At 40.8% G+C, this 26,332-nt stretch overlaps 1 protein-coding gene across 2 annotated transcripts in view; it reads left to right on the top strand.

The window, feature by feature from the left end:
• Positions 1-26,332, top strand: part of GSK3B (glycogen synthase kinase 3 beta) — a 151,293-nt gene that overhangs the window by 63,054 nt on the left and 61,907 nt on the right. For both annotated transcript variants that reach the window (XM_050332951.1, XM_050332950.1), the window contains exon 3: positions 18,907-18,990. In XM_050332951.1, coding sequence (XP_050188908.1) covers positions 18,907-18,990 — 84 coding nt within the window. The remainder of the gene's footprint in view (positions 1-18,906; positions 18,991-26,332) is intronic.

Below are 26,332 nucleotides of genomic sequence, written 5' to 3'. Positions count from 1 at the left end.
GTGCAGCTGCAATTGGCCTAGGGAAGAGGAGGAAGTCTCGTCATCTGGAGACGTGGCTCTATGTGTGCATAGAAACGTGTTTCCACGTGTTGCCTTGTGGAAACACACGTGTTAGTACGGAAATGTGCCGTAAGAATGTGTTCTTTGAAAAGGGACGAGTCAAGAGAGCTCTGAAGGGCTTTTTTGGCCCCTGCTCCATGGATGTTAGTGTGAGGCCTTTGTATGGATACATGTCACAGTTTAAGAGGTGCATTTATTTTGGATTTTGAACTTTTCTGTTTCCATGAGTTTTTCTGTGGTACTCCCAGGACTAGGACCAAAGATAGGGTTTTAAAACAAAATAAATGTTTTGTCAGTTTTCTCTCTCCTTGTTCACTTCTAGTATATAACTTGAGACTAAAATTAAACCTGTCCTATATGAATGTACTGACCAACAAAAAGAACCATAAGATACCTTAAATTAATAAAAAGTCTTTTTTCCCCACTGGTCCAGATAATTCATATAGCTACTGTAATAAAATTTAGGAATGTATGTATATATTTATTCCTAGGTTATCTGGGGACTGTTTTGTGAGACAGGGCTTAAATGGATCCTATCTGAAATAATGACATTCAAAATGGAGATTAGAGTTTCAAAGAATTCCAAACCCTTTAAGGTGTGGAAATGTGTAGTTTAAAGCATATAAAATAGCTGTAATTCTGTCACATAATGACCACATACTGTGACTTTGCGAGTGTACTTGAACACGTCGCTGAATTCCTGATAGTGGTCAAATTAAGTTCCATTTTGAAAGATAATTTCCTTTCCTTTGACTTATTAACTATGCTGCCTCTAAGTGCCTGAGAAGGCCTGGCATACAAAATTGGGCCAGGGCAGTTGGGCATGAAGTAGGGATAACCTCTTTATTTTGCGTTAGTAAATCAGAGTTTTTCTTCTGAGCTGCACCTACTACTGAGGGGCAGCCTTATTTATGGCACGGATTTGTAGGTCTGTGCGATGAAGGTAAAAGCTTAACGGTCTTCATTTTGGGGTGTTTTGTGGAAAAATCTTGGGTAGTCTTTCAGGAGCATTGGCGTGGAGACCATATATCTTTGCATCTCCTGAGACTGGCAGATTACAGGCTGTTGGAGCAGATTTGGTTTATCTTGGTCTTATTTAAAAATATTCAATGGCTGACACTCTCGGTGTGGCAATGGAGTAGACTTTCCAAATGTGCAACTACTTGGAAGTGGAGAATCGAGAGCAGCTCTTTGTTTTGTAAATGCAGCCTAAACTCGATCATTTAAAAAGAGAAAAGTCACAGTAAAATTCCTGAAGTCCTTCTGAAGCTCAGGGATTTAGTGGTACACCATGCATGAGGTTGTATGTAAATTCTAGGCTAGATTAATTTTTTTTTTCATATCTTGTAGCTGAGATGAATAGGCAGAGAGTAGGCACATCTAATGCTCTTGAGAGCTAGGTAATGCAGCTGCTGTGTAGAGCTTGGATATTAAAGAGGGTGTTGGGTGGAAAGGTGTCCCAGGAGGAACTTTCTACTCCTGTCTCCCAGTTAGGGAAAAGAGTATTGTGCAGAGTATAAATAGAAGAGTAACTGCTGCTTGAAGGGATAAAAATGGTGCTTTTGAGACTACTTGTATATTTGGTGCATGCAGTTAATTCAAGGCTCTTTGTTGTACCATTCTGTATTCTCTTTTGCAAGTCTCACAGTGTGAGATGGCCTGCCTGGCTATGGACGATTTAGCATAAACAGTTTTTACATCTAGCAACATTACATACCTGTGGCTCTCGCTTGCTTACCTCATTCTTGCTTGGTTAAATTATCTTTGGTACAATGTGCTATTCCTAGAGCGTGATTGGAATACATTATCAAATAATTTGTCTTCAGTTTTTGCCAGTGAACACATATTTTTTTGTCTTTAAAATACATGGCTGATAAACGAGGCGGTAGCAAACTCTGTGTCCTTTCTGAACTCAGTATTTGTTATTCAAATATTCTGCTGCCACAGCTATACACTTGAGGGGAAAGAAGGGATAACTGATGAAATGCTAGTCACAGAAAGGACCGAAGAGATCCACCTGCTGCTCAACAGAGGCTTCCTGAAGCAAAGAGATGTTTTCATTCGTGTGTCACCAAGACAGCTGTGCTGTGCCCTCCAGCCCTGTCTTGTAGTTCAGCCCTTTTGGTTTTGTTTAAAACCTTATAATTGAGCTGGCTTTTTTTTATTTATTTGTGACTCTTCCTTGAGGAAGGGTAACTCAAATTCAGCAAACAAAATGAGGAAGGTTTAAGTAAATGCGAAAATGGGAATAATTTTTGTTTTCCAGTTGTTTTCTTGAGTAGACCTGACATTTTATAACCAAATGGCAAGCTCCTTCTGGGAGGTATTCAAAACTTTGAGAGCCATGTAATTGATGATTGTTTTCTTTTGTGCTGAAGGCAATGTGTACACTGCCTATTGCTTCTTGGAAAAGTAGTACCAAGACATAGGAAAGTAATAAAAGGAAGCTCTTTTAAATGTTTTGTCAAACATCTAAAGTGCAGAGACAGAGGCCTTTCAGACTGTTGGGGCATATTCTAGAATTAGCAGCACTGCCGGTTTTTCCTGTGACTTAGATACTTCCTGGTCCCTGGGATGACTGAGGAGGTGAGATGTTTGTGACCAACAAGGTTATTTTTAGCCTACATGCTGCAAGGAATTACTTCTCTGCTACTTTACTTCGCATGTTTTTGAGGAAAGCCTGTTTTGGCTTTTTGTTCCACTTTGTTTTTCCATCACATCTTCTGTCTGCATTATGCAGTGAAATTCGGCATATGGTGTGAAGATTAAATTTAAAGAATAACGTAGACTGAGGTTCTGTTGGATGACCTAGGCTGTCCTGTTTGATCTACTGCAGGAAATAAAACCCCAATCTGATTTTTCTTTGAATGGCTTTCTAAGAGTTGTATCCTGTAATAACCCAAAATAGGGAATGTTTCTGGAAAGGTAATGAGGAAATTATTCCATTAAGGAAAATTCAAATTACAGTCCTTGATACTTTGGTGCTGTGTTGATACTTGTTTTAAAATACAACAAGTGATGTCAAAAAAGTGGTCGTCATGCATTTGCAATGCTTTTTTTGGCCAGGAGCAAGGAAGGGACTCACTCTTCTTTAGGGTGAAATGTGAGGTGTGATGTTTATCATATTTTTAAATATATGTTACAAACTTTTAACTAAGGAAAATGCAGTCACCTCTCTTCAGGGTGGGTTTTTGTTTATGTAGTGCCTAATACAGTGAACTGGGTTGAGTAATGGAGGCTCTTATATGTGTCATGATGCAAATAACCAGACTCTATGAATCTGCATCTATGTTCTTTAGTTATTCTAAGATTTGAAGACAGGTCTAATTGTTACAGGTCCAACAAAGGTGCTCATTTCACTTCTTCATGTGTGCTGTCCCTTTGAAAGCCCAGCCATGGTGATTAGACTGCTGAGGTCCTGAGCTAACTAGTCAAAATACAAACATCCAGTCTGAATCATTGACTGCATATGGAAAACAACAGCTGAATCTGTTTGGTTCTGTTTGGTTTTGTTTTTTTAATTCAAAAAACACTCTGTCACAGAAAGCTGGAGTGTTTTGTCCTTGTTTTTTCCCCTCTAAGCTTTATCAAATGATGAAGATAGAATATATAACTTTTAAAGATTCATCCACTTATGTTTCTTCATTCAGAGGTTTGTCCAAGGATCTGCTTATCAGACTGAATTTGCAGGCCCTTTTACATTTGTCCTACTTTAATCATACCAGCCACATGAGTCATAAAGGTTGTACCAAGTTTTTTGGGCTTGAAGACAGGCATCTCACTTATACCAGCTGAGTATAACAGTGCAAGCATGTTGATTGATTATAAATGAAATAATTTGTTGCAATCTACTTAGTCCTTGAAATGGGACAGTGCAACTAATCTTGGTGTTGTGGTGGGGCGTGCATATTTCTTGCTGTGCTGCCCACCAGTTGCATTGATCTGCTGCAAGTGGACAGAATAAGTTTTTTTTCCCTTCTTCTCTCCCTCCTTCCCCCTTTTTAAAGTAAAAGTTCATAGTGAACGTTGATGTTGTCTATGGGCACTTCAGTGGGAAAGTTCAGGTTTGCTGTTCCATAATAGAGGAAACGTTACACAGGTGTGTTGCTGACTAACATGGGAATTGGTAGTAAGTGTGGAAGTGTGAAAATGAGGACTTTGCAGTTTGCTGCTCCAAAAGGTAGTGCATAGGTTAGGGAACTTCAGGAAGATTTAGTTCAGTGTTTTGCATGGATAGACTTGCATTGTTTTCTCATGTCAGGCAACTTCATAAGCCCATTTCAGATGAAGTCTGACAGGGAGTAACAGGATGTAGAGCTGGAGATCTAAGGTGAGCACAGATTTCTGAAGAATTTCTGACAATGAGGATTGTTAGAATCAATGAGGAAAACCAATGAGAAAAAGCTTTTTTCTTTGTGGTGCTCTGCTGAACATACTTTACAAATAGTGAGCAATTCTGAGTTATAAAATTAGAAGGTGGTAAGAGCTGATAATTTTTAATTGAGGCAATGGTATTAGGAGCTCTGTAGTTTTTTAAAAATTGGTGCTATATTCTTTCTAGGCTAAATTCTTCTGTTAGTGCAATGTCATAGTAAACTATACTAGAATTGCTTGTCTGAGACCTGAACTTCCTTGATTATACTGGGTTTATTAAAACTATCCACTTGTCATTTAAATACCTGCAAAAGCAGCAGCATGAGAACATATGAAGTACAAATACTCTTCCCCCAGTGTGCTGGAAACCACAGCTGATGATTGGAGTCAGTGTTTGAAGAGCCAGAGCAAATATTCAAGAACTTGGTACAATGCACACTTCTTTTTTTTTTTTTAACTATGTCAACATAACTTGAAAAGGGCAAAAAAGGACATTGTTTGCAGGTAGTATCCTGGATTTCCTGGTAGGCAATGAGTCTGTTTCTGTAACTACATAACAGGCATAAAGGTTATCTACTTTCACGTAGGGCTAACAGATCTAGTAGGACAAGAAGGTAGTATGAGACATAGGAAAACTAGGGCATGTTGAGGGTTGCCTGGAGTGTTGGAGGCGTAACAGAGTCAGGGTATTCATTGAACAATTTCTGTGGCAGCATGAAGGCCATCAATTAGCAGGATGGATAAACAGTGCAAGGACTCTTGTTTGGATTTAACCTGATGAATATCTCTTGGAAAGAGTCTGCCTTGCTAGTGGGAACAGCCTGTACCCAGTGCAAAAGCACAACGCTCTGTGCAGGTGGTAGGAGAAAGTGCTTTCCTGGTGGAGCGCTGAGCTGTGGCATCCTGTCCTACTGGCTCGTCTGCATGGATCTGCTTGCAGGTAGTAATTCTGCAGGTGACTTCTTGAGTAGATAATGAACTTTAAAAAGATAAATTTTTCTGAAACCCTTCTGAATTCAGCTGTCCAACTAAACACTGTAGAAAGTTTTAATTAATTCACCTTTAAAACTTATTTGAATTTTTCTGAGCATAAATATAGCTCAAGATACAATGATTCTGTCTTAACCTAACCTTGTGTGCAGACTATGGAGGGAGTGATACTGCTTTGCTTGCATAAGCAAGACAGGCAGTACCACATCTTCAACTGGCAGTAATCTTACTTATTTCATACTCTTGGGATTTTGAATGCAAAAGGGTCTCAGCACCCTTTGCGTAGCGTTTGATTTCAAGAAAATGCACAAAAGAAATTATCACTGGTCAGGAGTGGGGCAAGGAAGATGAATTCACAGAATCACAAAATGGATTAGGGTTGGAAGGGACCACAGTGGATCATCTGGTCCAACCTCCCTGCTCAAACAGGGTCATCCTAAAGCACATGGCACAGGATTGCTTCCAGACTGTTCTTGAATATCTTCAGTGAGGGAGATTCCACAACCTCTCTGGACAATCTGTACCAGTGCTTGATCACCTGCACAGTGAAGAAGTTCTTCCTCATGTTCAGGTGGAACTTCCTGTTCACCAGTTTCTGCCTGTTGCCTCTTGTCCCGTTGCTCAGCACCACCAAGAAGAGCCTGACTGTCCTCTTGGCACCTCCCTGCAGATACTTAGAGGCGTTGATGAGGTCCCCTCTCAGATGTCTGCTTGAGGCTGAACAGGTCCAGCTCCTTCAGCCGTTCCTTCTAAGAGAGATGCTGTGGTCCCTTAACCATCTTGGTAACCCTCTGCTGGACCTACTTCAGGAGCTCCATGTCTCTGTTGTACTTGGGAGCCCAGAACTGGACACAGTGCTCCAGGTACGACCTCACTGGTACTGAGTAGAGGAGTAGGATCATTACTCAGCCATAGGTCATCCTCACACCGTGCCTGTTCTGATGATGTGTTCAGTGGGAGACATCCTTAAACTGTGGAAAATAAGATCTTGTAGTGGGAAGTATATGGCAAGGTCAGTGAAAGGGATTGCAACTTGCTTATTATTAACAGTGGATGTTTTAATGAAGTTTATGAGAATCTCAGTACTGTATGTTAAACATACATAATGTGTAATCCACTGAAAAGATGGTAGGTGGTGTAGGAAACACTTTCTGACATAATTTGTGATTGATTTGCATTGAATCTCATGTTCTACAAATGCATTTTTGAAAACAACTTGTAAGTTCAGTAAAGAGAGGTTGAATGTCCATGTCTTCAGGTTTTAGAGTCCCAGATGACTAGGAACGAAGGTTTCTTGAGCCTTCTTTGCAAGGCAAATGGCTGCTGACAAACTGTTGGATGATGCGGTCATCAATCAAAGATGATTAGTCTGATCAAATCATCTTTGTTCCCTCAGTTCCTTGTTTTTACCAGTTTTCTTCTGTTTACTGGTTACAGGGTTATGTGCAAATTCTTGTTTTATTCTAGAAGCAAAGTGGAAGCTGGGATGCTCCCAAAGCTACCTCTCTCTTATCCAGTGGCAGTGTTGCTACTGCCTAAGTTCCAAACTATAACTTCAGCTTTTTGTTTTTCCTTTCCTGAGAGCTTGCTGGTCTCACATCTGCTCTGTAGTACCTGACAGTGAGGCCAGTGAGTGGGTGCTTGAAAGAGCTGAAATGAGAGGACTTGGCGGGCAGTGGCAAATGGGATGGCTGATGCACTTGCTGCTCCTGCAGTAAAAACTTCAGTGTGGTTGTGGATCAGCTCTGGAAGCAGCATATTTTGCAACCTGTGTGTTGAACTCGATTCCTGGTGAGTTCTGTGGTGTGGTGGCTGACAAGCTGGTGAATCAGGCAGTGTCTGATACTGGAGCGCCCCAGGTATCCTGACTGCAGGGACAGCAGCACCCAGGAGGAAAAGGGATGGGGAGGGCAGCTGCGTGTGGCAGGCTACTTCTGTCCGGAGAGTTTAAACTGCAGCTGTTCATGAGTCAAAGCCTCATTGCAACATATTCCTAACATTATTGATTGTGATACTTAATGCTAGGGTGGGCTTAAATTCTGAGCTCTCTTATCCCAATCAGCAAAGGGAGTAATTGAATCGATAATGTTCACAAGTCCATGGGACCTGATGAAATGCATCCACAGGTCTTGAGGGAGCTGACGAAGGAGGTGGTTAAGCCACTGTCCGTCATATTTGAGAAGCTGTGACCATCCAGTGAAGTCCCTACTGACCGGAAAAGGGAAAACATAACCCTTGTTTTTAAAAAGGGAAATAAGGAAGACCTGGGAAATTGCAGGCTGGTTAGTCTCACATTGGTGCCTGGCAAGATCGTGGAGCAGATCCTTCTGAAAGTTATGCTAAGGCACATGGAAAATAAGGAGGGCATTGGTGACAGCCAGCATGACTTCAGGAAGGGCAAATCAGAGCTGACATATTTGGTGACCTTCTGTGACAGGGTTACATCCACCAGAACGTGGTGGATGAAGGAAGAGCAGCTGATATCATCTACCTGGACTTGTGCAAAGTGTTTGACACTGTCCCACATGATAGCCTTGCCTCTAAACTGGAGAGACATGGTTTTGATGGATGGACCACTTTGTGCATGAGGAGTTGGCTGAATGGTCACACCCAAGAAGTTGCAGTCAATGGCTTGATGTCCCAGTGAAGACCAGTGACAAGTGGCATTCTTCAGGGCTCGTTGTTGGGACCAACACTGTTTAATGTTTTTGGTGGCAGGGATGGTGGGATTCAGTGCATCCTCAGGACATTTGCTGACAACACCAAGCTGTGAGGTGTGGTTGTCACACTGGAGGGAACTGATGCCATCCAGAGGGACCTTGGCAGTCTTGAGAGGTGGGCCTGTACAAACCTCATGACATCCAACAGGACCAAGAGCAAGGTCAGGGCAACCCCAGGCAGAAATACAGGCTAGACAGGGAATGGTTTGAGAACAGTGCTGAGGAGAAGGACTCAGGGATGCTGGTGAAGGAGAAGCTTGACATGACTCAGCAATGTGCGCTTTCAGCCCAGAAGGCCAAACGTTATCCTTCGTTGCATCAAAAGCAGCGTGAACAGCAGGTCAAGGGAGGGGATTCTTTCCCTCTACTCTGCCCTCATGAGATCTCACCTGGAGTTCTACCAGGCTTGGGGCCACCGATATAAGAAGAACAGGGACCTAATAGGGTGAGTCCGGATGAGGGTGATGAAGGTGATTAGGAAATGGAGCAACTCTGCTATGAAGACAGGCTGAGAGAGTTGTGGCTGTTCAACCTGGAGAAGAGAAGGCTTCAGGGAGACCCTGTAACAGCTTACCAGTACCTAAAGAGAGCTGCAATAGAGCTGGAGAGGGACTTCTTACAAGGGCATGTAGCGATAGGACAAGGGGGAATGGCTTTAAACCGAAGGAGGAGAGGTTTAGATTGGATGTGAGGAAGAAGTTCGTCACTGTGCAAGTGGGAGACAATGGAACAGCCTGCCCAGAGAAGTTGTGGGTGCCCCATCCCTGAAAGTGTTCAAGGCTGGCTTGGATGGGGCTTTAAGGAACCTGGTCTAGTGGATCTAGTGTCTCTGCCCATGGTGGGGGAGTTGGACCTAGGTGATCTTGAGGGTCCCTTCAAACCCAACCCATTCTGTGATTTTTGCACATACTGAGGGAAGAAGGAGCGGGCTTCATGGGAGTTAGCTTGCCCCTGCCTTGTGATGGTCCATCTGAAGCTGGTGCTTGGGAAACTGAAACTGGAAGCCCTTGAGGTAGTAGTGTAGCCTTTTGAAATTTACTGAAAGTGTGCCCCTTGAAATTCATGGTGCTCACCTGACATATTAAATAATTTCCTTCTGCACCTTTCTTTCTTTTGAAGAGACCTCTATTCCTTTTTAGTGTGACTAAATGGTGAATCTAACTATAGTACTGTGTCTGTCTGTTTTTAAATTTGTCATTAAAACCCACACCTTGTTATGCACACAGTTGCTAAAACTTGCTCTTCTCTGTACTCTTTCTTTTGGGGCAATTTAGGCTAGAAGTGAATGTGAAGATTTCCTAATCATTTCATTGCTGTGACACCCTTTTGCCTAAGGAAATGATTTCACAAAAAATGGGACAGTGTTTGTAAAGCACTAGTGCTGACTAAGAAAAAACCCTGAAGCAAGAAGTCTGATAACCTGTTTTATCAAACTTGGAATGCTAATTCTTCTAGTAACTTATAGTGCATTTGTACTTTGACACAGTTGGCTTTCCCTTTCCAAGTGTATGATAGATTGCTTGTGTCTAACAAAGGTCAACTGGTGAAATTATTTTGCAGCTCTGGAAAGAATGTGCTGCTGTCTTTTAATATGAAGGTAGTGTTTGGGGAAGCTTGAAAATTTTTTTTAATATATAAAACTGAATGAGTGTTAGACGTTCTTGGACATGTGTGTCTATCGTCTGAAATTTGGTAGGGTACTTTTTGTCTTAGACACGGTATTCACACGTTGTGGTTTTATTAGTTACAGTGGTAGCTAATACATTCTGTTATCTGCTTATGACATTTGCCAAAACAGGGGTTGGGGAACCCAATATGGATTTGGGGAGAAGGGCTTATTGTATACGTGTATAACGTAACTAGTGTAAGTTCCAATTTTAAATTTACTGCTGGAGTTGAACCAATTTCCCCTCCCATTCCCCCACCCTCAGAGGAGGAACTGCCCAGTCTTCCTCTGAATTCCACAGGGAATGCTTAACCTTTTAAAAGCTTAGTTATCTGGGAGCTCATTATTAAGACTTGTACTTACTGAAAATTTAATTCTGCTTGGCAAATACTCATCTGCAGGCAGCTAAATCCACTTGCCAGTTCCAATCCCCTTTTGCTCCCTGCTCAGTCTTCACCTGTCATTTTTCTTTCTTGTGTCCTTCTAGTTTGAATGTTGCCTCTCAGGTCTGAGGGAGTCATTTAGCTTGAAATAGAAGCCCCTCATGACTTGTAACATAAGGCATCTTCATGTCATGTAGAAATAGTCCTGAGACAAAGGAAAAATAAACATCGGAAACAACCTGTTCCCTAAGTAAATATTTTTTTGAGGGTGAGGAGAAATTATTTTTGTTTATCAAGTCCTTTGGAATCTGTTTGCATGAAACATCTGCTACATCATATGTAAGAAGAGAAGGCCAAGAGTAATAAAACATTTCATTAATGTTTAATAACATAGTGATTACCAAACCAGCAAATGTCTTATGCCCGTGGGAGATTGGAACTTATTTGATTAATAGATTAATTGCAACCTGTTCCGATTGTGATTGCAGGTATAAGGTTCCATGGATGTTGCAGACTCCCTGAGGACTGATGTTACAGGCATTTTTAGACTTACTTTCTTCTTCTTGGTTGAAGAGTTGAAAATCAAAACATGAGGAAAAAGGTCTGACTGCTGTTTCTATGAAAGGAAAATGATTTTTACTGTGAGAGTTTTTCAACAGAGATCGTCTGTACTACCACTGAAAAAGAATGGCTATTATCTCTGAAAGCACAGGGCTGCCTTTTAGAAAATACTTCTCCTTTCAATTATTCTCCTTCCTGCACTTTATTTCAATCTTATAATGGATTTGAACAATCTCTGAGTTTCAGACCTAGTTCTGTTTTTCTAACTGCAGTTCCTCCTGAATTTAGACTTGCTGCTGGCAGAGCACAGTAGATGCTGTAGAATGGAAGTGTAAAACTGAGCTGTTCATTAGGTCACAATATTTGAAACAACCACTTGAAAATGATTTAGTGAATTGCAGGTTGTGGTCTAGAAGTGACGTGATGTTGGAAATCAGTTTGCTGTCCAAGTTAAGTCTTGATCTTCCAAAGCTGGCAGGAACTTAGAGATGGTATTAAGTCTCTGAGAGGCTCTTAAAACTCCACTTCCATTTAAAGAGGCAACAATGAGCTAACGAAGAAGAATTTGTCTTCCACCCTTCGATTAACTACTGAGATACAGGAAGGAAATGAAAGAAAAGTCAGATATTTTTTCTTCTGTTCTCATGGAAGAGATCAAGACTTGTTTTATCACTTAAGAACACAAGTAAGCCATTTCTGTCTCCAGTTATAGGAAACTATGTGTAATAGTTGTATGAAGATCAAGCTTTCTGCTTAGGGACTGTGTTCTGCATCAGGAAGAGCAGGCTGGAGATGACGTAATGTGGCACTTGCCGTTGCTGACTGCCTAGGGGAAGAGTTAGCAAGTTCAAAGCACATGGTCCCTTTGTGAGAATGGATGTAATGCCTGAGTTTATTGGGAGCAGTAATACCATAGAAGGAATTAATAGGGTGGAAACAAGGTGCATGTTAGTACCCCAGATTTCCATCCAGTATATCTTTCTGTCAGCTCACTCATTACTGCACGGTTGGTGTTCAAATCTGTCTAGCTCTTACGGGGCTAGTGATATCTAGCCCACCTTTGGGGTGGCCTTGTGACTTTCTGTTTCACTCATTATTCTTTAGCCTTAGTTTCAGGTATGTTTTTGACCCCTGCTGCCCCTGTCCACTCTTTAATTTCAGTCCAGCTGTTAATAAATTGCGGGTTTGCAGGTTGGAGTGCACTGGTGGCCCCACCTACGCTTGCCTGAACCCTGTGCCTTCATCTTACCCTGGCCTCGCTCCAGCCCAGCACAGTCTGCCCACTGACCTCTTCAGGCAGGTTCTGCTGCTGCTGCTGCTTTTGTAGCTGACACTTTTTGCCCTGATCTGTGCCCGTGCCAAGGCTGAAGGTCGCTGTGCTCAGTAATAAATTTTGGACAGAATACAGCTGACGCATGCATTCTGTGCCTCGGACTTGGTCTGGGTGTTTGCAGGCCAGCATATCCAAAACACTTTGCAGTGCAACCTCGCTCCGTATCTCCATCGTTTGTTGCTTCGGGATCTTAATTACCAGATTTTTACATGAGGGCAAGTAATGGAAAGTGTGGCAGCATTGTGGAACTCGATAGCAAGATGAAACTGGGTTTGGAGCCTTTGATTTCTTCTGGTTATGTAGTAAAACAGAGCATGATGCAACCACAGTTCACTGAGTTGCGCGGAACTGCACACACAGAGGTTCTGTGTTTTGGACCCCCTGTCAGCTTTCTCTGCTCACTCCCCTCACATGGCACAGTGCACATGCACTCCCTATTCTCTTGTTGCGTAGGTACTTAGCTTTTGGGATTTCCCTTGTATGAGGATTGGGATTCCTATGAATGGCAGGCAGAAAGAGGTGTAAGGAGAAAGTGTTTAAAACAGCAATTCTATATTTGTGCTGTAAACTGCTGATGGCTATCACCAATTTCTCTTTTGTTTCTTCAGTTTTGTTTTGTTTTCCTTAGGGAGTCCCAGAGTGTTAGCAGTATATAAATCAGTATTTGATCTGTGTCACTGGGACTTTTTGGATTATAAAAGTCGAAGTGCTTTTACCTTGGTAAGGCTCCAAGCTGCTTCTGTGTACATGCTTGTGTTACACAGGGGTAGAGGTTGGAGCAGGACAGGGTATCTGGACTTTCCGACCTGTGTGTTAGCCCTGCTGGGCTCCAAGTATTTAACAGTCATCAATGGACCAGCGCTATCTGGGTGGTGTGTGTTGTGGCATTACAGCTCTTGGTATGTCACAGATATTTAATACATAGTATTTGTTTTTTGGAATTGTTTCTGCGTTAAAGGTCATGATTGTATGAGTTCGAGATTTAACAGGTCTGCTAAAAATTGAGACCACCCCAAATTAGATCTGCTGGTGTTGTAATTATGCCATGACTGACAGGAGGGGGTGACTGGGGCTTTGTCCTAATCCACACCTCAAATGTAAATGAGGAAGACTGCGATCCCTCTTGACATTTGTCTCTGCTTTAAATGGCTTGCCTACTAAATGGACTTATCACACTAGTGATGACCGGCATGGGCAGATTCCCAGACCAGGTTTCTGCAGTTAAACCCTTTTTGCACTTTTTCCTCTAAGCACTGATGTATTTTAGTGATATCTTGGGGCAAATACAGAAAGGTTGGCCTTTATTCTTAAAATGCCTGAATTATCATATGTCTGTGAAAGGCAGTTCTGTGAAAATAACTTCTGCTGACAGCAGGACAGTGTTAAAAGTAGCTTTACAATTGAAGCTGTTTGAAACCCATCTTTGGAGGAATGGGTCAGGCAGCTTCAGGAATTTTTAGAGAAGACGTGATACAGCATTTATTTTGCAGTCTGTCCCACCAAGCTTTGGACAAACCACACATACTAGGATTAGAACTTTAGTAATGACATTAGTGAAAATATGCTAAATTTTTGGCAAAATTGGGTTTTGTCATCCCACTACCCCTTAATAAGCTGTAAGGTGCTGTTTCAAAGGCATCCTCTGTGGTCTCCAGTCTTTTTGTTTCAGTATGTTTTACAAAACTGAGTCTAGGAGGGATGGCTTAAATGTTGTGCAAGCAGCTGTCTCTGTCTCTGCAAGGCATCAAGCACAGCTGTCCAGGATCACATTGTAGAACCTTTGTCAGCATGTGCCTGCTGCCCTGTGCTTGGTGTTCTTGTGGTGGGAGATGGTCAGGATAAAGAGCTTTTTTGCTTTTTTTGCTGCTGTATGAAAAATGCTTCAGATCTCTCAAGGTTTCAGCCTGTTCTCAGGGCAGGCTCAGCAGTGCAGCGGGTGAAGGTGAGTGGATGTGACTGGCCATTCCGGCTGTTTGAGTGGAAGGAAGCAGGGGAAAAAAGAGCAAGCCCTGCTGCTTCATCACTGTCTTTATGTCTCCTGCTGGAAACTAGTTTCTTCCCCAGCTTTGCCCATGGCTTTCTCCTCCTGCTCTTCACTGTGGGAAAACCTTTACTGAAGGATAAGAACTGTGGTAGAATGGAGAAGATTACGGTGGAAGCAGAGAAAGGAAGAAAGCATAAACATGAGGTGCAAGAGGAGAAAGAATGTGTATACTGAGAAATTTCGATATACCTGTGCTGATCCCATCCATGTATAATACCACGGTTCATGCAATGACCCTCCATTTTCTGTTTTTCCAATCTGATAAAAAACACAAGATATTGAGCTTCATCATTTGAAGGGATTACATCAAGAAGAATAAAAATCAGTTTAAAAAAAGTGAAAAAAAGAAAATAACTTTAGTTGCTGGCCCTACTTGATTTAAGCAGAAGACTGATGCTGAAGGTACTGGTTGAATTAGATTGGTAGCTTATCCTACCTTTCCCTCTTAAAAATATCTTCTCTAAAAAGATGAGATGTACACAATTTTATCTGTTCACAAAAACCAGATCATGTCCTTGGTGTGACACAAAGGAAAAATATAAATCTCTAATTTCACCCATTTCATCAGCACTGAACATAATTCTCAAAGAACCATGTTGAGATTTTAAAATGGCAGTTCAGGAAAAAAAAAAACAACCAAAACCCAGCATGCCCGTTAGCTAAGAAAACTGAGGAATTACCTTCTGAACTGGATCCAGGTGATACTTCTACACTTCATTGGGTGTAATTGGTAATATCATGCTGACATGAGCTGTACAAAACCATTCACCTTCATTTGCTCTAGTCCAGTTCAGGAAGTTGCAAGTCCATAAAGCATCATGCCTGATGATCCAATCATTTTATCTCCTGTTGTAAGAAAGGGAGGGAGAAGGGGGCTAGAAGGCAAAGAGTCAGATTAGGAGTAATGAATGCAAACTGGTTTAGCTCTAGAAGTCCCTGGATGGGGAGGGAAGGGAGTGTGTGTGGCAGGGAGTGATGGTTACCTGTTATACCAGATTACAGTAGTGAGGCAGAAATAACCTTGCTTTGGTGGTTTTGTATCAACTGCAGCATTAGCTCAGCTATGAGGGATTGGGGTTGTAACTTTGGAGAGAAGGCGTGAATCTTCATGTGTGAGCTTTATTGGCTATGCTTTGAAGTTATAAATCTGATGTCTTGGCAGTCTTTAACCAAATCTTTAACCTTGATGAGCAACCAGTTTTCTTCAATATAACCAAGAGATAAGAGACAGTATGGTCTAGGAAAATTGTCTTCATAAGTGATGAACAGGGTTTTGTCGTGTGGGGTTTGCTTCAGTAGTTAGTGAAGGGCTTAAATGCGCTGGTCATAAAGCAGTCTTCTGGAGTTGTGTGTCAGCAGCCCTTTGCCTTCTGGATAAAAAAATCTATTTGAGATAAAGAAATTGAACTGCATTAGAAATTTGCTGAGTAATCTGTTTATAGTCCCACTGCTTTGTGGCTCCTCAAAGGAACATGTACTGCAGGAGCACGTTTTGTGTGAACAGATGCCTGCTGGGTCCTCCCTTGTGGCAAGGCAGGCACTGAAGGGCTTTGCTTTCTTCAGTGCTTGCCAGGCCTGGTATACTCGTTCAGTAAGAAAACTAAACCCTTTCCTTCATGTGAATGGGTGGAAGAACAGGAAAGAATAATAACTTCCTCTCTGAGTCTTTGACTTTACATGCATGTCTCTTGGAAGACAAAAATGATGAGTTAAGGATAAGCATGAACTTTGTTTTCATCCACCCTATATTTTGAACACACACCGTCAGCTTTTCTCATCAGCATGTTTTGAAATAGTTTTAGTTTGCATTATCTTTAGACATCCGTTTTCTCTCTTGTACTTGATGTAGGACATCTGTCACTGTTCACTTCACTAAAGGTTCCCTGCTTATAATCTGATATTTCCCCTTGCCCCCCTGCATTTCTGCATAGTCCCCATTATAGTGTGAAAAGGTTGTTACTTATTTAAGATATGTATGGGGAAATGCATGGTGAAGTGAGACTACTTGAAGTATTCATCTGAGAAAAAATGAATTCTTTAAAGCATCAGTCTGTTCCATGAATGTCAGTAGCTGTTCCCCTGCCATGTCCAATTTGAGCTTTGCAACTGTTCGAGTATTTCCAGTTTTAACTCCACCAGGGAGTGGTGATTAGAAAATCAACTTGGTTTTAAGGTAACTGGAGTGACTATTTGACTAAGATGACAGTTTAGATTTGTTTCCTTCTGCCAAGTCACAGGATTCAAGATATAGGTTACTGTGTAACTGGTTTATGACTTATCCCTGATATTAGCACCTCTTGAAAAACTCTTTGTGCAGCTGCAGCAGATGGTCAGGGTAAGAGCCGAAGGAGATGGATCAGAGTGGAAGGCATCAAAGTGGGCACAGACTGTGCTTGTGCTAGGATATGAGACGCCAGAGTATAAATATGACTTCAACCTACTGTTAGAATAACTTTTGCTGATTTCTTTTGTCCAGTGTATCCAATCAACATGTACATACTATCTGAATAACATGAAGTGATAACCTGACTTAAGAGTATGTATGGGTATTTTAAGAAACTACAGAGATATTGCTAAAATAATATTTGCATGTAAATACTTCGTGTATTTATTTTTCTTCCAGTAAATCCATGAGAAAAAAGATACTATTCCCATCTCACAGTCAGTAGCAGAAAGAGAAGAAGAAATTACAGGCTATATATTGACCTATGAATTGCTGGTGGAATTTGGTTGAAGTGCTGGGACTTGCAGTGTTAGTAGGTTCAGTCCTATAGTAACACTGTTAAGTGCCATAAAAACCAACTGGAGAAATTAATCATTAGTAATAATAGGTATTTCAGTAACTGGTGGGATCTAGAGCCATCCCTGCTTAGACTGGCTAGTTGAAATCTGCCCCAGGTTGTAAGGCCCAGGGAGACACCACTGAGGCAGCAGTGGTTTGGAAAAGACAAGAGAATGAGATCTTTCTCTGTTGATCTGAAATTTGAATTGGGCCATACAGCACAGGAACCCCAGCCATGACTCTCAAAATTGACTTATTCTTGATAGCATTTAATAAAGAATGAATAAGTGGAGGATACTTGAGCTCTCATTCCTACCAGGAGAATCCTTTTCTCTGTGAGATGTGAGGCATATTGACGAGGTTATATGGAGAAGCCTGTATTCCTCTTTCACAAATTCACTCCATAAGATTTCAGGAGATACATGAAAGACTCAAAGACCTCTCCTTGTTTTCCCTTACTTTCTCTCTTCATCCTTCAGGAGAGAATAGGCCTGACTTGGTATGCACCTACACATTTTAGGCTTTAATCTGTTCAGAAGCCAGGCTCAGGGAAAGGCTTGCTTTCTTCTTAACTACTCAGTGGATAATTGCCAACTGATAAGTGTGTGAGATGTCACTCATGTTTGTAAAGAGCTGGCTAATGCTGAAGTATTTTTTCAGTCAGCGGGAGTCAGGGTTGATCGGATTAATGACGCTGCATCCTATCTAGCACCTCTTTTTTTTCCTTTTCTTTTTTTAAGGCTGCATAGCTTAGAGAAATTAGAAGCAGAGTTTGTAGCCATGTTCACATTTAGAAGCTTTGAGTGGTTCTTGTGGAGTTCCTTAACAATTAATCATAGTGACAGACACCATACATGACCCTCTGATACATAGAATCTGAAATCCTTATTTCGACAGCAGCACTGCACAACGTGTGCGTTAGCTTTGTGCATTCAAGTATGAAAATGTGTGATGGCTAAAGAATTTTCTTCCCAAATATTCCTGAACTTGGGCAGAGTTAATGATGCTAGTAGGACCAGTGAATTAGTCTAGTGTATTGGTTCTAGCTATTCAGGAGGCATGATTAGCAATCCCATGAGCAGCGTAAAAAGCGGAATACCTTCTGGTTTTGAAGCTGCAGATTGTTTATTAATTGGGGAAGGAATAACAGCAGTGTGTAAATGTGACCATAGGAAAAAGGAGTATTGTAGCAACACCCGTGAAGTATAACTAACATAGTTGTGCTAATTTTACTTGCTTGTTTTTGATCATACCTGAAATTCAAAACTTCACTTGTTTTTATCTGTTAGGCAATAAGATCCCTCATTTATTCAGGCTTCATTTATAATGGATATTACAGTAAAGGCACAAGTTTATCATGCATATAATGAACTGATTTTACTTTAACACCTTTCTCAGGTAGATATAAAATAGAAACTAAGACAATTATTCTATCTGTCTAAACCTGGTTAAACCTTGGTTGAACAAAAGTGGGAACTCTGTTGCCTAAATTTCAGGTGCTTTTTGTTGGTATTACAAGGAGAATGGAAGAGGCAAAGATCTTTTGTTGCAAACCTGTTTTGCACTGTGGAGGAGGGCAGGCATGTACTTGGAAACGTTATGTTTGGTTTTACAGTGTTTGCATTATTTATATAGTATTCAAGGGGGATAGGTTTACAACCCTTCTGACTGATACATTGTATTATTGTAATATCAGAAATTAAAAATGGCAAGTTATTGTCTTGCCTTTTACTACTGAACCTTTAATAATGCAAGTAGATAATTCTTGGATTTTTTTGTTGGATCTGTGGACCTTTAGAGGGAAAATGTACTCCAAGTTGGCAGTATTCTTAATGATAAGGTAACTGCAATAAATACTTGTAAACATGGGAAAACTGTTGCCTCTTTCCAACTTCAGTTGTTCTTTGGTTTGTCACCTCCTGTATCAGTATATTATGGTGTTTACTGTGGTACTTTAATGTTTTTCTAATTGTTTGCTTTTCTCTTGTTTCAGAACAGAGAGCTCCAAATTATGAGAAAGTTGGATCATTGTAACATTGTCCGATTGCGCTATTTCTTCTACTCTAGTGGAGAGAAGGTAAGAATGAAAAATGAAGCAATACCTCCTGGTAACCACCTGGGGTATAAGTGAACTGTTTGAATTTCTAGAGATGAGTGTGAAGACAATGGACATGCTAACATAGAGAGCAAATCCTCTAGTGGTGCCCAGCAGGTCAAACTGGAGCAGATGTGTTTCGGTATGGAAGTGTGTGATCCATAAGGAATAGTGTTATTAGTATAACACAACAATAGCGCAGCAGATTTGGATATGCAGTTTAGATTTAAAGCATTTATTTGACTTTTCACAGACCCACTCTCTGTATGCTCCTCTTCTCCTTCCTTGTGCATCTGTTCCATATACAAGTTGAGTTTCAAATCCCAGAGGAAAGACTATTGTATGATCATGTGATTGTAGCATTTGTCAGAATGCTTATGTTCCAGAAGAAGGAGCAAATACCTGGATTTAATAAATCTCAAGAAACAGACACTGCCATTTGGTTTTAGTCCAGGTTTAAAAATTCCTTGGAGTTTTTAAGAAGGGGTTACAAGGTTTAGTTTTAATGTGAAATTATAACACATTCCTTGTCTAAGTATGTGTAAACATTTTACAAATCATAGGATAATTCAGGATGAAATGGACTTCAAGATGGCATCTGGTCCAACCTCCTGTTTGAAGCAGGATCATCCATGAAGTTAAAAAAAAAGTCTTTCTGTCCCTCATGGGAGTTAATCCAAGCTGTGAGGTGGGGAAATGAGCTAGATGACCTTCTGAACTTCCCCTGATCTTTCTATATATTGTTATAAATATTTATGTAGGTTTTTTTGTATAATTTATATAAGTGCTACCCTTTTTTTCATTTTTTTAAGCAGATTACATTCTTAGTTGTCTTCAGATGCTGGTGTACATACACTGTCCACAAGGCTGGAAAGGGCTGTATATGAGAGGCCATTAACTGCAGGTTAACAAAGTGGGTCATCATAATGGGAGAGGCAGCCCACCCACTTCATGGTGTTTGGAGCCAGAAAAGGAGCTGATATCTCCAGGATAAGTTGCTGGTGACAGGTTGCTGCAGTCTTGTGCAGGGCACAGAAGGATAATTGGAAGACCTCTGCTGTTACCTCTCCGAGGAGTGTTTTGAGGGGGGATCTGGCCCTGTGCCTTGCCTGTGCCCATGGAAAGCTTACAAAACCTCTTTGTAGGAACTGAGAAATATGGTTTAGATTTTTTCATTATTTCTTTGATTGGTCCTTTCCCTTCCTTACATGCCCTTGCCTGGTGATAGCAAACATTTTCAGTGCTGTGTGAGTGTGGCTGTTTTGTTGGTAGTGCAGTGTAGTTTTTTAGGCTGCATTTTGTTCGTAACTAGAAATTCCTGAAGCAGCATGAGAAATTCCTCCTTCAAACAGTGGAAGCATTAAAACTGCTCAGAACATTGTCCCAGTAGCCTTTGTGTAACAGTAACTTGAGAAAAATTGTTCTGGAAATCTTTCACTTGTTGTTGAGCTTGGATTTTCCATTCTGCAAAACAGAAACGTGGCTGATTCTTGGCAGCACTAGTTTTGCTTTTAAAATGCAGTCTGTATCTGTGGCCAGTGATTCTTAATGCTTCAGTGAGAAGTTTTTCTTTCCTGTTACTTTTTTCTCTTCTCTCTTATTGCCTCTACTCTGTGCCTTTGAGATTTCCACTGCTACCCTGTTGCAAAATGGGACAAATGTGAACCAGTCCCTGGGGCCAGTGCACACCCAGCAGAACGTCAGCAGTGTAATGTTGCAGTTCAGGTTGCGAGGTCTCTCACAGTTCAATACAAAAAGATGCACGATTGGCTTGCAGGTATTGCCGTGTAGGTGGCAGCATGTGAAGATAACTCAGCAATGGCATGCATGACTCCTGCCCTTTCTTGCAGCTCTCAGGAAATACTTGCAGAAGAAAGCTGAGTGTTAGCACAGCAACTTGCCAGTGCTTTTCCTCTGTGGGCTACAAGGCCTTAACAGGTTGCCATTCTTGCCTTGTAGCAGACTGGTACTCCAGGAGGAAGAGAGGGCTGGAGTTTGTTGTCTGGGAAAAGCTCTAAACAGTAGCAAGTTGGTGTTCTGAAGCTCATCTGGGAAGGAAGAATAACATTTCTTATCATGGTTTTGTCAGTTTGGGAAGCAGTAACATCTTTTCCTTCATATTACCCTCATTGTCAAACTGGCTCTTTAAGGAGTGTTGAAGGGAGAAAAATGTCCCATCTGGTAATCAGGAAGGGCATGTAGGGAGCAGTTGCTCCTACATGATTAGGAGGTACTACATTAGAGGTACCCAGAACTTTATATAAACTGATTATTGAAACCAAGTCCAATGGGAAGAGTAATGTAAAATTCCAGGGAATGTATAGCAGAAAATGCAGGGGCATAGTGATGATTGGGGCTTGCAGTTGTTGTCTGTCTTCATGAAGAACTTGACAATCCTCCACAATAAGCTGTGTTTGTGCTAATTAACTCAAGTCTAGCAGTGAGTGCTAAATCTCAGAGGTAACTATTATACTACTGATCCCTTTAATGAAATTTTGATACTTATATATCAAGCATTCTCTTGCATAAAGGTTTTTGTACCACTGTGATTGCTCCACCTTTTTGTGTTGCTTAGACTTCTCCCTTCTTCCTTGGTGCTTGACCCTGGCATCTTCAAGCCCAGAGACTTTTCTTTCTTTGTTTTTTTGACCAGTATCTGAGAAGCTTAAATCTGTCTTGATTTAGAGGTCCCTCAAAGGATATCTCCAAATCCAGTCAGACTGGAACTCTTTGAAAACCATGTGCCTAACAGTCATTTTAGTTCATTTTAATCACTATGTATTATTAGACATTGGGCAACCTTAAAACTGGCTTTATTCTAGCAAAGCAGGGGGTTTCATTCTTGATCAGAAAACTGGAAAAGTATCAAGTAGAAAACTAACTGTAAAAAACACTTGCTAGTCAAACCATTCCTTAGCTGCATCAGAGTTGAAGACTTAGGTTCGTAGGGATTTGAAGCTCTCCATTGGCTGTTTCTGGGGACTCTCTGTGGAGTGGGTTGAAGTGCTTGAGCCCCTTAACTTTTTTTTTCCATTCTGATGAACTGTCCTTTTTATGTCTCCCATTTGCTTAAAATTCTTTCATGCTTTTGCCAAATGCCATCAAACCTTAGCAGCATGGAAATCTTACATTAAACATGACTTTGACTGATTTCTTCTCCTTTGTTTTCTGTTACTGGGTGGCTCCCTCTTGTCTGACCATCTTTGAATTTGTATTGCCTTTATATAGGTATATCCTCTGTGTGTGTGTATATGCACTTAAATGCATGCACAGAGATATATTTATACCTTTGTGTGTATATATAGATACAAAAAGTTGTTCTGAGAACTGACTGCGTATTAATCGTGTTTGACTAATGATTTCTAGCTTAGAAGAGCTGAGAGAAAGCATGTAATATATATTCTTATGGCAGCTGACAGGCTTGGCATTCAAGTTGCTTCTGTAAACTATTTCCTTCTCAATTCTTTCTTTATGGAAGTTTACAGACATTTGTCAGTCTCATTTCTCCAAAAGCCTTTTCCTTAATGAATTTGCCAGAGTAGATTCTAATTTCTTTTTTGTTTTTTTTCTGAGGCTGTATGAGATATCTGGTAGAAGGCATTGGCTTTCATAGCTGTAATGTGCTTCTCATTAGTCCAAAACACATACTTACATCTGGTGGAATGAACCAGAGGGGAAGGAAGAACAACCAAATAACGGGTTGAGTTGCTGTATGAAAGATTCTCGTGGTGGAAGTAGTCACAAGACTTTTCCATGCTATATTTCTGTGATTTGCAGTTTTCTAGGTAATTCTTGGAGAAAACGGGGAAGATTTTAGGGCTGGCCAGCTCTGCTCTTTGATGCTGGTTTTGGTATTATGCCTCAGGGTAAGACCTTGAACAAGATTCTTGGTTTGCCTGCCAGTTTGCCACTGGGACATCAGACTGTATTAGGAAGGCGTGTATTTCTGGGTTGATTTTTGCTACATTTCCTTAATTTCAGGGACTGACTTGCATTTAGCATGATACAAAAATGTAAGTGTTGATTTCCTTAAGCAGGGGGAGGGGGTCTTGCTACCTGTCCTTTTGAACCTAATTCTTCTCAGAACGTTTTGAGTCATGCTCCAAGGTAGGGCAGACGTGAACATAGTGAATGATTGCTCTGGCTTCTTTGCTGAGAGTATTCCCCAATGTTTTATAGACTGACCTAACTTCTTAAATCCGTGGCTGTCGAGTAAAATTATTCAGCTGTGTAAAATCTGAAATGAGTTTCCAATTTCCTTTTTTTCCCCTGTCTGTTTCTGGCTTAGATCTTTGTGGTATTTCATAACTGTCACGTTTCCTTGTGTGGATATTTTTAAGTGTTTAATAAGACTGATTGATCCATATCCGTGCCCAAAAGCGGGTAAGAAGTTACTGGAGGGATTTGTTTCTGCATCATATAAAATCATATAAATCATATAAAAGTAAAGTAAATAAAGTTTTTGTTGAGTAATTGCATCTGAGGTTATGTAACTTTTGTTTTTCTTCATTAAGGTGGCAGAATTCAAAGGAGTCAAACAAATCGTATATGGAAGCACAGAGTGATCACAAATAGGCTGACTCTTTTTTGGAGGCTGAGCTGGCCCTTCTGCATGCTCTAATTGATGTCTAGTCTTATTTAGCCTTAGCTATAAATAGGGCATGTAGCCAAAAGTCCATGAAGACTCAGGATGGAAATTTACTCCCCTAGACTTAGACTGAAGTTTAAAATAAACATGCAGGAGATACATGCTGAGTTGCATCTATAAGCTACTGTGCACTATCTCATGTGCTTTGGCAGCAGTGTTTTAAACTGCAATGAAGTTTGGAAGAAGGAAGCAACTGTCTGATTTGCAAGTTTTTGATGTTTCTCTGGGTTCATATCCCTATTAGAAAAAGACATATCCTTCACCTTCAAAGAGTCAGGAACATCATTGTTCTTTTTTGCAGGAATGTTCAGATGAGTTGTCATGTAAGGACCATCAATTTTTGTTCCCTTTTAAAATGGGAACAATTTGGTTTCTTAAATGAACTTAAAAAACAAAACAAAAAAAAGTTGCGGCATAGAAAGTTCAATTAAGAGTCTTGAGCCCAATTTTACATTACTAGAGCTTGTGTGAATGTTTTGCACCAGGCTAGTAATGTGCTGAAGGGCCATTACCAGAGCTGAATTTAGTCACTACCATTCATTCAATCCTTGGCAGATCTGCTGTGCTGTCAACAAAGGAGCAATTAATGCCAATTATGAGGAGTTTTGTGATGTTGGTATCTCTGTAGTCCTTGCCTGAGGCCTGCCAAGCTTATTTCAGAAAGGGCACCAGTCAGCAGATAATGATTATCAGTTACTGCTGTTGGGACTCACAACACGCTGGGAATTTCCTTAGTTGTAGTTATGATCAGTCTCTGGTTTTGAGTAGGTTGTGCTTTTAGAAATAGCGGTTTTGTCTGCCTGTGGTAGGTCTTTGCAAGAGCAGAGTAGGCAGCAGATCCTCAGAGTGGTAGGTTCATGGAAATAGGAAACTGTGATTTCTCTCTAGATCAATGAACCATCCAGTACATCTGATTGGTCACTCTTCTGTTCTCAAGTCATTCCTCTACCAGCTCTCGTCTTCCCATGTTGGATGACCATCAGGAAAGCAGTTTGTATTGCTTGTCCTGAGGCAGGCATATAGTTGGAACCATTATTGTGTAATGCCTTGCCTAGTTTGGATATATCCTGATTCAAAAATTCCTACTCAGTCTAGAAGGTAGCGAACAGGCAAGAAAACAGTGGATGTCCAAACCCTGCTTTTTGTTTTATTGGCAAGGTATGCAGGACAGTCCAGTGATCCCAACATCACTGTCAGTTTTCATCTTTCAACAGACTTACTACCAGTTTATGACAGAGTCCCTGCTTGGGGTCTGTGGTTCAAATAACCACAGATCACCCATGTCACAGATGATAAATCAGTCCCGCCTTTTGGATGTTGGGTGGATGTTTCTGACTTCATAGAAATTATTTTGCCTTGAAAGTACAGCTGTAAGTTTAAGGACTTTATAGAGCATTAAATAAACAAGAATCATCAGGGATTCTCAAATTCTTTCAATGTGTGACCTTTTCCTTTACAGTTGCCTCTCTTTAGAGGGGAAAAACAGGACAGAAAATGTCGTCTTTTTTTTTTTTTTTTTTTACGACAAGGAACATCTTAGTGCATCATCAAAGAACCTGGACTCTTTCAGTGATCAAAAGTAGATAATGTAAACCATTTGTCTTCGAAGAAGACCCAGGAAAGTACTTTAAATATGACTTATATTTGGAGGGCTGACTTCTGGCCTTATGCTGCCATAACAGCTGACCAAGGTAGCAGTTTCTATGTAACATGACTGCACTATGCTGAGGAGTAATGAGCATTACAGAGCAGTTTAGTAAGTTTTGATATGTAGGTATAGGAACAGAAGTCTTGGGACAGATCTCAATTCTCCCAAGTCAGTCATGAACATTGAGGGATTAGGAAAGGAGATTCTTTGCCCAACATTTGCAGTACTAATAGAAAATATTGGTATCTTTCTTGAACACTGCAGTGGAGTCTTCAACTGCTCTTACCCCCCTGGATTTATCTGTGTGAAACTGCAACTATATCTCTGGGCATACAGTCCCTATATTTTAATGGCAGCTACAACTCTGTTTTGAAATAGATGTGGTTGTAAACTGCAAGTAAAACCAGTGCACGTGGCCACTGGATGTCACCATTCCTTCATACAAAAAAGGTCAGCTAGCACATGTTTTGCATTTTCAAATTTTTCTAGTGTAACGTGGCTACTCGATAGTTAGAGTATGAAGGCTGCAAATTTTTACTTTGCCTTTGTGTGTCCAAAGTCTTTGTATTTTTATCTTACAATGTCAGTCTTCAAGATAAGGGAAGGAGGGTGGGTTTCTCATGGTGCTTGATAAGGGGGTGTGAAGTGTGTGGTGGTTGTAGCTTTAAGGAAAAGTTAAGTAGCTTTTTTTTGAATCCGGGGCAAAAACTGTGACTTTGAACCTCCTGTGTTGTCTAAATCTAGATGCCTAGGTCAGGGTGAAGGGCATATTTTACCTCATGTTAACACTTTGGTGTTTAAATAATGCACTCTCAAAAAAGGCATAGTCCATGTGAAATGCTAAAAGGCATTTTCTTGCATTCCAACTCAAAGGTAAATCCTTCAAGTTCTTTTTGACAGAACCCTTCTGTAGCTGCCATCCTGTCAGTAAGAGCTCTGTGTGCAGTACCTACCTCTGAAACATCATTGGTGGGGTGCTGTCATGTGGTAAAGAAAACATGATTCCCTTCAGTAAACTGACTGGCTTA

The sequence above is a fragment of the Myiozetetes cayanensis genome, unplaced genomic scaffold (genome assembly GCF_022539395.1).
Source record: "Myiozetetes cayanensis isolate MyiCay16 unplaced genomic scaffold, myiCay2020 scf5-8, whole genome shotgun sequence".
Classification (NCBI taxonomy): domain Eukaryota; kingdom Metazoa; phylum Chordata; class Aves; order Passeriformes; family Tyrannidae; genus Myiozetetes; species Myiozetetes cayanensis.
The sequence above is the reverse complement of the archived record's forward strand: the minus strand, read 5'-3'. Positions and strand labels throughout refer to the sequence as shown.